The sequence below is a fragment of the Lycium ferocissimum genome, chromosome 2 (assembly GCF_029784015.1).
Source record: "Lycium ferocissimum isolate CSIRO_LF1 chromosome 2, AGI_CSIRO_Lferr_CH_V1, whole genome shotgun sequence".
Lineage (NCBI taxonomy): Eukaryota > Viridiplantae > Streptophyta > Magnoliopsida > Solanales > Solanaceae > Lycium > Lycium ferocissimum.
Window position 1 is genome coordinate 64,592,571 of NC_081343.1, and position 13,511 is coordinate 64,606,081.

General features: G+C 33.0%; 1 protein-coding gene across 1 annotated transcript; it reads left to right on the forward strand.

Moving 5' to 3' along the window:
- Nucleotides 1–10,234: 10,234 nt before the first annotated feature.
- LOC132046784 (uncharacterized) lies at nucleotides 10,235–12,640 on the forward strand. Its single transcript, XM_059437534.1, has 3 exons — nucleotides 10,235–10,762; nucleotides 11,581–11,753; nucleotides 11,910–12,640. The coding sequence occupies exons 2-3, from the start codon at nucleotides 11,673–11,675 to the stop codon at nucleotides 12,456–12,458; spliced, it is 630 nt and encodes a 209-aa protein (XP_059293517.1). The 5' UTR covers nucleotides 10,235–10,762; nucleotides 11,581–11,672; the 3' UTR covers nucleotides 12,459–12,640.
- Nucleotides 12,641–13,511: the final 871 nt, after the last annotated feature.

Sequence of the window (13,511 nt, forward strand, 5' to 3'; positions counted from 1 at the left end):
TCGAAGGTACTTGTGAAACCACTGTCCAAATATATATATATATATATATATATATATAATATAAAATTCATTTTTTTGCGCGGATTCTCCTTCAAAGGCGCTGGTCTTTAATTTTTGCGGATATTTTGCACTCAAAAAGTTTACAAAATATCAACAATTAACATAAGTATGCTAAAAAAAAAATTATTTGCGGAGGTTTTGCGAAAGTTTTTTATATAAGCTATTAAATTTAGTTATGCCTACAAATTTGCTTATAAGGCATATTTTGTAATTACTAGTTATACCTAAGACAAAGGTTATGCCGGACAAGGGGTAAAGTTATGTCTTAAGGCATAACTTCTATATAGAAACTATGCCTTAAGGCATAACTTACCTTACGATTTATATATATATATATATTTTTTTTTTTATCTCACGTTAATACGGGACAATTAATAAGGCCTAATTTTTGCCCGAATTGGCCTAATTTGATGTGAAATTTTGTTTGGAATGACAATCTTCTTTTTATATGCTTCAAGGCTCGAACAAGATCTCGTGATATTTTGCCCCACTTAAAGTTTGACAAAAATTAAGACAAAGCAATTTGAGGGGCAAAAATTAAATACCACCCCCGAATAACGCCATTTGTGCGAATGACCCTCAAATTGGATAAAGTATCTCTAATTAAAACACGAAAAAATTCAAGCGCAACGTGATAGAGTTCAAAACTTTTACATGTGAAACTTGAGTGTGTTGGAGTTCAAGAAATTACAGGAGTTTGAACTGCATATTTCAAACTCCTGAAATTTCATAGAGTTTGAACTGTCTTTTTCTCGAACTCTAGAACAATGTCACGGAGTTGTCCTGGACTTCCACCATTTTAAAAATCAAAATTTTCTACAATATATTTGGTTTTGTAAAATTTTAAGCAAAAGCAATCTTAATCAATGTCATATATAGGTCACTTATAGGCAAGATGTATCCCCGTTTACTGAAGGCTAGTTTATCAACCTCTAGTCCTATCAAATTTAGTTTTATTACTTTTATAGAATGGAGATGGGATTGTTAGAAAAATATTTCCTTGGCTTAATAATTGGAACATGATTAAGAAAGATTAGTAGATCGTTAATCATAATTGGCACTAAACTTCCACGTAGCAATCAACACCAGACATTCAACTCTCACCCATCCCTATAATATTTTACTCTATAAGTCAATCTTTAAGTATAGATGGTAATTGTTCTCCTTTATGTATGATAATTGCTATGACATGCTATAACGTGTCAATTGTCATATAGCTTGGTATTAATTTTAATTGAGTCTCCAACCGTTTCATAAGAAATCACAGAGCATAATAGATTTTTTAAATGTGTAAATACTTTATCCTCGAGATAACCTTCATCTCGTTTGGTGGAAAGCTTTAATAGGCCAATTTACTATCTACGGTCAGACTTCTTTATAATAACATTTTATTACTATGATCAAATATTTTTTGAACTAATTTTCATGTTATGTTATATTATAATATTTTCTATAATAGCATTTCGCTATAACAATTAAAAAATATTTGAACAAATTATACCGAAATAAAGAGATTTGACTGTACTACTTAAGTATTTGAGTTTATTAATGTAAGACTTGGTTTTGAACAAATTAGATGACTGATGGAATTCCAAATTAATTAGTTAGTCGCTATCCAAATTCAGGGGAAAGAAAAATAAGAAGATCAAAGATATCTTAACTTATCCATGAACCGCCCTTTTAAACTTTGTTCCATTAATAAATTAGCATAAGCAAGAACAGGATCATCATATATCATACTTGCTATCTGGTACGTCCCACGTTTCAAAATATCGAACACGTTGATATTACACGAAAAGTTGTGTGGAATCCCCTTCTTTTGAGCACTCTTGGTTTTGACTATTCCCGATTTTTAACAAACATAAGGTAAGTAATTTCTACGGTAAATTAAATTGCACAATTGTATAGAACTTTATAAACTGTTAAGTGAAATTAGATTTATTTTACTCGCGAAGAATGGAGGAAGGGAATTAGAAAGAACATTTTGTAAAAATACGTAACCGCAACTCCTTCATGTTGACGTTTCGGAACAGTTCAATTGGATCTACGAATGGAATCTAATTTGTTGTACTAATTGGATATTACTAGCAGTACATTTTTTATGTTTGTACTTCTCCTTTAAAAAAGAGAGGGAAAAAAACAAAGAAATACTATACAAACATCAAAACAACTTGAGCAAATTATTTGGGTAACTTGATATGAAGTTTTCTTATCAATAAGAGAAGCCAGCCAAAGTAATTACTAATGCAAATAATAAAGAATAATAGCATAGCTCCTTATAAAAGGGTTTGGCCTGCAAGCAATCTAATCTCAAATATTAGATTGAGATTAGATTGGTGGAGTAGTAAGTATTTCTTCATCCTTAATTAGAGGTTTCGAGTTTGAGCCTAGGATATGAAATCGTCTTTATTATAATCGATTTACCCCATATGAGACTTTGTAATGAATCGATTTAACGCCCAGGATACGAATAGCGTCTCAAAACCAAAAAAAAAAAAAAAAAAAAATCTAATCTCAAATATTTCTTCAAGAAACCAATCACTGAAATGATTTGATGAAATTTTCAAATATGTGTGGCTAAACTGAACTCCTGAATATATGTATGTGATGACAATAAAAGGAAGAACAGGACTGACGGAGACAAAGGGAGGAATATGGACAAAAGTCCAATAATACGTCTGTCCATACACCTTAATCTTATCTAGTACTACTAGTCTTTTGTTTTTATTAAATAATTTTTAGTCGTATGTATTTTTGCCTTTAAGGATATATGGTATAGTCATGTTTATTTTTATTTGTCTAGAAGGAGTAGTACTGTACTTCATGAGTGGTTGACGCAAACTCCTTTTGTGATATATCAAATCCCATTTCTATCTCTGTTCGATCACAACCTAAATTTTGTGTGATAAGGATGTTGGGTTTGGTGGAGCCTCTACTACCCTTCCCACTATATTATTTTTTCTTCTTATTCTCATCTCATATCAGTATCATCATCCCCTTTGTAGGGGTCCCCATATATAGATATTGGAGTTTTGAGTTTAAGTTTGTCACAACATTATTGTGTGAACCCATTTCATGATATTGCCTCTAGGGATGGCAATTAGGGTAGTAGGGCGGGGCGAGGGTGGGGCAGAAAGTCATGTGGGGGGTGGGCGGGGAAACATATAAACGGGGCGGTATGTATATATATAAAGAAAATTTAATTTTTGAAAATTTTTAATAGGGCGGGGCGAGGGCGGGGGTAAGAAATGGGTTATAAGTGGGTTGGGTAAAAAAATGACTATTTTATTCGTGTTCCTTAGTTTGAATCCACATTTTAAAGCGTCATTCTTTACTACTAAAAGTATAAGCATGATTGCTTGGAAGTTTGTAAGATTTCTCATTTCTGTTATTAAATTCTTATTTGTTAAAATGTGACTTCTAGCATAAATTAAAATCTAAATATTGATTATAAAACTAAACTTACGAAGTAAACCCAGTAATAGAACTATTCTATTTGTTTAACTTGTACAAACTTTTCCTATTTATCACAAAAGTGATCGCCTAATTAACTGATCTTACGATTAACAATATTCATTTAGAAGAAATCACTAAAAAGACATCTACAAAAAGGTGAAATACTACTACTTGCCAGTTATACTTACATCACAAGTTGGTCTTTAGTAATTAAGACAAATCATTTTTTTTTTTTTTAACTCGGACATTCCTTGACTTATTTAATTATACTAAAGATGGTTTTGTGTATTCTCATGCTAAACATAGTAAAATATGTAAATTCTAGTTCTATTTTGAAATTTGAACTATCAAAAGAAAAAAAAATCCAATTTTAGGAACTAATCATTCATCTAATTGTTTTTAAGAAAATATGTCATGCTTCAAAGTGAAAAATAAAAAGGAAAAATGAAAGATAATATAAACGGGGCGGGGCGGGGCGGGGCGGGGGCGGGGGCGGTAAGGGGGTAATTTCTTTAAAAAAGCTAAACCGGGCAGGGCAGGGCGGGTCGAAATCTTAGCAGGTCAAGGCTTGCCCCGCCCTAACCTGCCCTAACCCGCCCTATTGCCATCCCTAATTGCCTCTATAATGGTTCAGTACAAGTATTCATTTTAAATGAATCTCTTTCTTGGGGGCCGCTTGGCTGAGTGAAGCAGTAAAAAATAAATAACCTAAGGGGTTGTTTATTCCAAGATATTAGGTGGTTATCTCGATTTAGGATTTGAGATTAAATTTATCTCATGTTTGACTGGAGGTGGCTAATAAATTGATATTCAAATCAGGATAACTTATTCCATATAGAAGGTAAGATAAGTTATCCATGTTACAGTTCTGGTTTTAATCCCAGAATTATAATCCTGGATTATTCCGGCCGGTTTCAAACCAAATAGCCCTCAAGAGTTCTTCTTAGCAGCTTGAAATTGATATAAGTTCGGTTAAACTAATCCAGTGATTGGCGTAATTCTTCCTAGCAGCTTGAAATTGATATAAGTTCGGTTAAATATGCGTCGCATAGTGTGATATTGTTTATCCGCGATGTTTTCCAAATACCTCACACCATTATAATAATCTACACCTTATAAGTAAACCGGTTTGTAGACGGGCAAAGACACTAGGTAGGGTCCCACACCATTACTTGGTCATATCAATATTTGTTTTGTCGAAATTTGATACCAGCTGTTGGGATAAAACAACTCAAAAATACTCTTAGCATGGTCTAATATTATTCGCTTTAGGCCAAACATATACGAATTTTCCCGAAAGCTCACATCCATAAGTGTTTCCTACACGTCCTTCTATGTAGGTTCAATTACCAATGTGAGATTTTATTTGCACATCTAGTAATATCTTCTACAGAACAATTTTTATCATCCATAGTAACTAAATGATATTTTTATACTATTAGGGGTCGTTTGGTAGCTGGACAAGAGTCAAGTTATTCATTTATTAGTTTCTACATTAACTTATACCATGTTTGGTAGCTAGTAAAGAGACACTTTATTCACGTATTAATTTTTGCATACATATACAGCGATTGATAGCTAGTTAGGAAGTAAGTTATTCATGTATAAAATTAGTACGGCGTTTGGTTTGCAATTTAGAAACCTGCATAACTAATATATGTATAAGTTATGAGGGAATCTATGTATTATTTTATTAGGGGTAGAAGATGAAATAACTAATACATGAATAAAAAGTTGAAATGACAATATTGCCCTTATCACCCCCACTTAAATACTTTCCTTTTCTAAACAAATTTTTTATATATTTTAATATTTCGTAAAAAAATATTTTAATTTTAATTGTAAACAAATATTTTAATTTTAAAATATAAATAATATTTATTAACTTTAATATAACAAACCAACATTCAAACAAATAATTATGCATAACTAAATCCTGCATAACTAATACTCGCATAACTAATACCTGCATTGCTTATACCCGCATATAATCCTAACCGGCTAGCAAATGACTCCTTAGTGTATATAAATTAGTACTAAATCATAGCATTAGCAGAGTCATAATGAGAGTCCTGTCAGCAATTGTCTCACGTTAGGAAAGAGAGGTACCCTTTTTATTTTAGCAACATAGATCTCCAGGCTCAAGGCAACTTGTGCATCATCTATTCTTTCTCCCCATATGGAACACTATATACAAAGACGTGGGAAGAATAGAATATTTGCTTCACTAGTTGGCGACAAAGTAAAGGTTTTTAGCAGTGAAATTCAGGTAGAATAAATTTTTAAAATAGTCGCAAGCCTTGTTAAAATGCAAAAGGATGATGGTGCTATTTGTATTGGGAAGAAAGCCCTACTTTCACTCACACTCTGCCTCCTCTCTTTTATTTAAGCTACATGCATGTTAACTTAGAAGTATATAGTATACACTTTTCTTTCTGTGGCGCAGAGCAAACCAGAGGCAGTATCGACATTTCATACGTAGATTTGTGTGAGCAGCTAGCGTGTATACATGTTATGATTAATGTCATTATCCCTATAGTTAATCATATTAATTTAGTTTTGTCAGTAGTTAGTCCCTGTCATTTAATTCATTATCCCACCCGTGATCTCATCACACACAGAAACACATGGCCTTTACTCTTGACTTATCTGTACCCTCAAAAACAAGATTTCATGAAAATCCAAAACAAACTCCTGATCCAGTGGATGAGTCAATATTTTAGTTCAGTTTCCTCTTTATTTTTTATTTATTTATTAATTTGGGAAAAAAGGGACTTAATAGAAGGATGGTGGTGCCTCTTTATATTTGCTGTTTGCAGTGTTAGGTAGATTTATGACAAGACGAGCATAAATAGCCAAAAGGAAACTGTGGAAGAGAAACAGTAGTACTCATGAAAGAGAGGAAGATATCATACACTACTTTTGGCAGGACTTTCTTTGTAAAGTGATGAAACATTTTGTGGCTGAAGATCCAGTTTAGGACAGAGCATTTATTCATCAAGAAAATATCCCATCTTTGGTCTGAACACTAAAAAAGATTGATGATGCGCACTTCCTGTAGCAAAATATACTAGCAGTACTGCATTATCTTGGGCATATATCATATTCTATTTATAATATATGCACACATCTAAAAATGGCTAAAAACATAGATGGCCTCTTAAACTTGGCACCTTTTGTAAGATAAACACTCAAATTTAGTCAGTGACCAGATAGACACTTGAACTTGGCAAAAATGTATCTCTTGAACACCCGTATATATATAGTCAAGTGTGTGAAATACATTTGCTTATAGTGTGTTAAGTGCACAAATTATTATATGAGACATGTAAATTCAAAATAATTAACAAATATAACTAAAAAATATTTTTATATAAAACTAAATAAAAAAGAAATATAATAAAGAAAAAGAAAAAACAGTTAAAAAAGAAAAGGAAAACTCCCATCCACTAATGCAGTTGCCTTGCTCTCGCCACCCCCCGCCCACACCCAACTTTTTCATCCACTTCCCCAAAAGGGAACCCGGCCCTCCCGGTAAGTCAGCGAATCGGACCAAACTTCAGACCTTCCCCATTTTTTTTACTCCCTCACCCCAATTTATGTGATATAATTTGACTGGGCACGAAGTTTAAGAAATAAAGGAAAACTTTAGAATCTCATGGTCTAAATAAGCCAAAGATATTTGTGTGGCTATAGATCATCTTGTTAAGCGTGAAAGATAAAGTTTAAAGTTAAATTGTTGCCAAATAAGAAAATATATCATTCTTTTTGGGACAGACTAAAAAGTAAAGGGTATCACATAAATTGGGACAGAGGGAGTAGTACAAGATTTCATATTTAGAAATATCCATTTGTTGGGTATAATGCTTTTTTTTTTTTTTTGGGTATAGTGCTTAATTTACAGTATGCATATTAAAAAGATAAAAAGATTTATTTGTATAATCATATTTAATTGGGGTTTATTCTGTAAAATTATGTTTTTGGTGATATAGTAACAATATAATTAACAAAAAGAAAAAAGTCTCTATGAAGCTAATAGTGAAGAAGGAGTAAGCAGAAATAATGAAAGACCCACATGGAATAATATTTTGGAATGTGAAAAATTAACTTCATACGTAAAGAAATTTGAGTTAAAAAAAAAATGAAAAAAGAAAAAAAATCAGAATTCAAGCCATTTACTCGCTCACTTGTGCTTGTAAAACGTGTTTTTTGCCACGTCACAATGATATGTTTAGAATATACACAAGTTCAAGTGTCTATCTGGTCACTGAAGCTAAGTTTGAGTATCTATCTTACAAAAGGTGTCAAGTTTAAGAGACTATCTAGGTATTTAGCCTCTGAAAAATTTTACATGGAAATTTCACAAATAGAATATCACATTTGAGATTTGAACATGCAATCTAAAATAATGTCCAAGTCCCTTCTAACACTATACTACAAACTTCTCAATTCATAATCACTCAACTATATAGTTAAATCATATTCGTGGAGTATAATTTGCTAACGAAGGAAATTCAATTGAACCCTTCCCTATAGCTCCGCCTTGGCTGACAAATTTATCTAGCTATGCCCTATGTACCAACCCTATCCAATCCACAAACCATTGCAAAAACTAAAGTCAGAATTAAAGTGATATATATGAAGATTCCACTAAGGAGCAAGAATTGAGTCACGCCAACTAACAACCTAAGGTCAAGTTGGAAAATAACAATTGAGTCATGTATTGAATTATGAAACACAAAGTGATCAGAATTAACAGTACCATATCATCTATTCATATTAGTACTCTATGTGATGATGCCCATTTTTTTTCTTTCAAAAAGGGAGATGGGACCAAGTAACAGGAAGGTGAAGGGTAGGGCGTGGGTCAGCCTTTTAGTAAACCCAAAAGGACGTCCCTACCACCCCCATACTTATGCACCTTCTTGAACCGGCAAAGCGTGCATCTATGTCGCTCTCTCTAGTCTTACATCCAAGTGCTATCATGTTGTTTTGATTTTATCATATGGACACACACATTCTTTGCATCTTTCTTTTCTTTTCATTTTTCTTTTTTTTCTTTTCGGATTTGGATTCTTCTCCAATTATGATGTTAGTACAATTTTACATAGTATGTGTATCAATACTCTATGATTTTATATCCATGTAGATTATCTATGGCGCGGCTAGATGCTGAGAGTGACAGAGGAAACTAAAAAAAGAAAACTTGAAAAGAACGCAAAAATGATATCCTTAGAAGTTTCTCTATCTTGAGAAAATTCGACAATTTACATCTATATATATATATATATATATATATATATATATATATATATATATATATATATATATATATATATATATATATATTGCACGAAAATGATTCAACCAAACCCTCTTTTTTATCTTTAGCTCTACCACTCAATGTTGATTTCGCTTTCGTTTATACTTGCAGCCAACTAAACATGATTTTAAAATATATGCCAATTAATTAAAATGGTAAAATATAATGCTAACGAAATCCATCTCTCTTCCATATTCGTGGTTATGTGTTGGAATATTATCTTTGCCTTCTAATCCATCTGTATCAACGGGTACAGCTAAAAACATATCAAAGACAAAGCCAGCTCTATTATTCTTCCCTAAATAATTTAATTTGAAGTCTATCCATCCAACCAAATTTGCCTTATAAATGTGCACATGCTCTTATATATTCGAGGCCGTAGACGTCTATACGCAACTTTTAGTCCAACATAAACAATCAAATCGAACAATCAATGCATCTAAGCTCTGGGTTTCCATCACAGTTATAATTTAGTTAAGAAGCTAAGCTCATCACATGGTCGCATTCAATGTCCATGACATTATGTAATTCGCTTATTAGATGGTGTTGCGTTGGCTACCGTGTTGAGTTAAGGGATCGGATCCAGTTAATCAAAATCGATGGAAAATTATATTATATTAGTAACATTAATCATAAAGTTTAAGTTTAGTGCATTGATAATACATATATATATATTCTCACTATCAAGAATAGTTAATCTACAACAACAACAGAGTAACTTCATAATAAGTTGTCTAATATACCTTGAAAAATAAAGTAATAACCTGGTTAATATTAAGCTGATGGTGTAAAAATATTTGATTTTTCAATGAGCTAACAACACATAATTGTTTGTTGATCTGCAACAATTGGCAGCAATAAGCATGATACAATAACTCAACAAATATGGTAATAATCTACCTGTTAAATTGTATTAATGGTATAAAAAATCATTAAATCCTTAATCATAAGCTAAGAACAAATTATTGTTTTGTTTTTTTTAATTAGATTCGATCGTATGTGTACAATAATTGAGGCGTAGCATGATGTGGGTAAAATGTTGAAGATAAATTGATCAACTTTTGGAGTATACGAAGGGATACCCACAAAACGTACGGCCAGGATCAGATCTATTGTCGGCGGGGCCAGGTGATGACACCTCCCTTCAAGGCCACAAGAATGGATGGGGACTGGGGACAATATCAGATACGACTATTTTTTACAAGTATAAGGCAAAGGTTGAGACAACTGTGTATGCAACATAATAAGTTATATTATACTATTGTATTCTTGTATTGCATGTGATTCCTTCCTAAGCTGTTATTTGATGATTGCCCTTAAACCCCCCCCCCCCCCCCCGCACCACAAGAAAAAAAAAACCCGGCCTCCCTCCTTTTGTGGTGTGATCCACATATATAGAAGTATATATTATTCTTTCCCCCTGCATTATATGACAGTACAACTATATATTACTATAAGTTAATATGTTATCGTGATTAGAAAATGTTTAAATTAGGTGTGCAGTGCTGGACTTGTCTGGGGCATCTCTTTCACAAATCTTAAACCACATTGGCTAAGGGGACTGGATTTGTTTGGCATGCTTCCTCCCTAGTCTAGCTAGTCTCTATCTCTATTTCTCCTTTTCTCAAAACTCCAAAAAATGCAACAACATTTGCTTTGATTTCTGTGTGATAAAAGAGAATCTTAAATTCTTCCTCCGCAGTACCTAATAATGCTATTTTATTCTTTCCTCTTTTGATTTTTTGTAGTTATATATATCTTTGGGGTCACTTTGGCAGTATATACTGCGGAATGTGAAGGCAAATTAAAGGCTATCATAGAAAGAAAGCCTAAGTCTCAAGTTTGGATTGCAAGCTCTCCTGGCCTCAAAGTTCTTCCTCCTCCTATTCTCTTCTCTTCATAAAGGTACTACGTACGTTACAGGTAAAGACGCTCAATTTTGTTGTCTCTACTAGTATATTACTTATGTTAGTGATTTTGCCTGTAATAGATTTTGGAAAGAATAATAATTTCTTGTTCTATCGATCTTTCTTTCTTGATAAGCTAAGATTCTTTTTATGAGATGTTAACTTAATTTACATGAAAGGTTGCATGCTAATGTCTGAAAAAAACGATCTCGTATATCTGATTACAAACTTTGTTTGAGAATCAAAAATATTTGTCTTGGTATATATGTTTCCTAATTACCTAACAAATGAAAAAACTGTAATATCGAAAGGATCCCAAAAAAAAAAAAAAAAAGAAAGTGAAGCAGTCAAGGATAAGCACTGGCTTTAATTGGCTGAGATGCAGGTGGCATACAATAAACTACTAACTTAGAAGTGGCAAAAGATCATAGTTTAATTTGTCGAAAAATATCTGTATATGCACTTGATTTTACAGGAATATTGCTGTTCATATGACAGTGATGTATATCATGACATGCTCTATAATAGGACATATATAGTTGATTTATATAAAATGCTAGTATTAATTATTATTGCTGTGGCCCGAATGGATAGTAATTTGTATGGAAAAGAACGAACAATAAAAACAAACAAAATCATACATGCCAAAAAAGGGGTGAGTTAATATCCTTGAGTCATCAAAAGCTTGTGCAACAAATTTGGAAGCCTGATATTTTCTTGGCCGATAGCCTTTGACGTCTATCAAGTTATTAGTATTACATATATCACAGTTTAATGGCTACCATTTCTTTATTCATTTTACAAGAGACTTACCCGGATTTCTGCTTCTTTTAGGTAATACATTCCTAATTTGGAGATATTGAGTCTAATTGAAGAAACGTCTCTTCTTCTTCAATCTTCTTATCAGAATTTCTTCAGTTTTAAAAATGGAGAAGCTTCTCAATCCATACGATAAGCATTGCATGAAGATGGCCATGTTAAAGCACGAAGAAATCTTCAGAGAACAGGTAAATTATTATTACTCAATAATTCTCCCATCCCCATATATTATTGCCTCTGTATGTTGCGTTCACACGCATTCTGAATCACCGGACTCTAAATTTTGTATGTGTCTGTGATACACTCATATGCATGAATGTTAATTAGTTACACGTTTTTCTCAGTTGTACGAACTTCATCGTCTATATCAAACTCAGAAATCACTGATGAAAAACATGTCAAGTAGCCGGCCTCAACAAGTCAAAGATCATCAAGTGGTCAACCATCATCACATTAATCTTGACTCAAACAAGAAGGCCCCCCGTCAATGTATCGACTTGGAAATAAGGCCAACTGATCAAGAGCACATTGCAGAATCAGCTGGTCAAGATATTGAAGATGATAATCATGAATTGGAGTTAACTTTAGGCCTGTCAAGTTATAACAACCGCAGGAGAAAAACAGCTAATTTTGATTCTTCACCAAGTTTTTCTTCTTCCAATTCCACGGGATCCGCTTCTAGCCAAATAAAGCATACTACAAATTTAGCAAGAAATCCGAGGAATGACCTGAATGGACATAAATGGGGAGTTGAGAATTTACCCGTAACGAATCCGAGTTTCCAGCTTGGTGGGAGAACACAAAGTAATCAAAATGTTGAAGAGCAATATAGACAAGATTCATTGAATAATCCTCCTTGGCTTTTTCAAGTTTTGAGTTTGAATATGACTTGAAAGAGAAGAAGGAAAAAAAAAAAAAAAAAACGTAACTAAGTACATTTGATCTATGAGCTGATGATAAGTCGGGTGTGATAAGATTTTAGACTTCATCCTACCGACTACTTCTGTGATTTAATTTGTGTGAATTAATTTTAGTATCTTTTGTTTCTTCAGTTATAGTATCAATGGTTTCCTCATTTTGCTTCGCTAACGGTATTTTTAAGATTCAAGAGCCACCCAAAGCTGCTTTGATTTGAATTCTTGGCTATATACGTGTAGAATTGTCTAGTTGTCTGTACTTATTAGCTCACAAAATATCTACATGGGGAATCTGTAAATGTATGTGTTAGCCCTAGCCCCTACGGGATAATTGAGTCTGTGTCACGTCAATTCCTTGAAGGTTTCTTTGTTAGATTCATAACCAGTTTGACCAAGCTACATGGAGGTTAAAAGCAAAAAAAAAAAAGAAGATATTTCTTTTTACAGATGTGAGGTGTCGGGTTTATATAAAAGTAAGTAAAATAGCTTTTCAGTAAAAGTATAAGAATTTCCCGGAAAAAAAAACTACAAATTTCTACTTCTCCTAAAAGTAAAAACGGAAAATTAATTTTTTTCAAACAAAAATATCCCTACTATAAATTCATAGTATTTACCAAATCATCACTCATTTGTATAACTCATTTATCCACTACTAAAAAACTGTCAAAAACCGACTGAAAAAACCGACAGCCCGCGTCGGTTTTTTGCGATGGACTGCGTCGCTTACGTGGTTCATCGATTTTTTATCCAATATTAAAAAACCCGACGGATTGCGTCGGTTTTTTTAATTTCTGATTTTTTTTAATTTCTGATTTAAGTCCATAAAACATAAGTCCATTATGAAATCCAAACTACTACAACTGATTATCCGGTGTTCGGATTACGTAATCACCGTCATCATCATCTGCATCATCATCTTCTGGGTCGGCGGGGGAGAAGGGGGCACACCAAATGGTCCACATGCAATGTGGCTTTTAACTTGTGCCTTGAGCGATTCAAGGATCGTTTTCATGAAGTTACTTTCCTCAA

What these genes read in the sequence shown, in the direction of transcription:
- LOC132046784 (XM_059437534.1), top strand. Translation starts at nt 11,673, where the DNA reads ATGGAGAAGCTTCTCAATCCATACGATAAGCATTGCATGAAGATGGCC. An exon ending in AAGAAATCTTCAGAGAACAG is followed by an intron (nt 11,754 to 11,909) that starts GTAAATTATTAT and finishes CGTTTTTCTCAG; the next exon opens with TTGTACGAACTTCATCGTCT.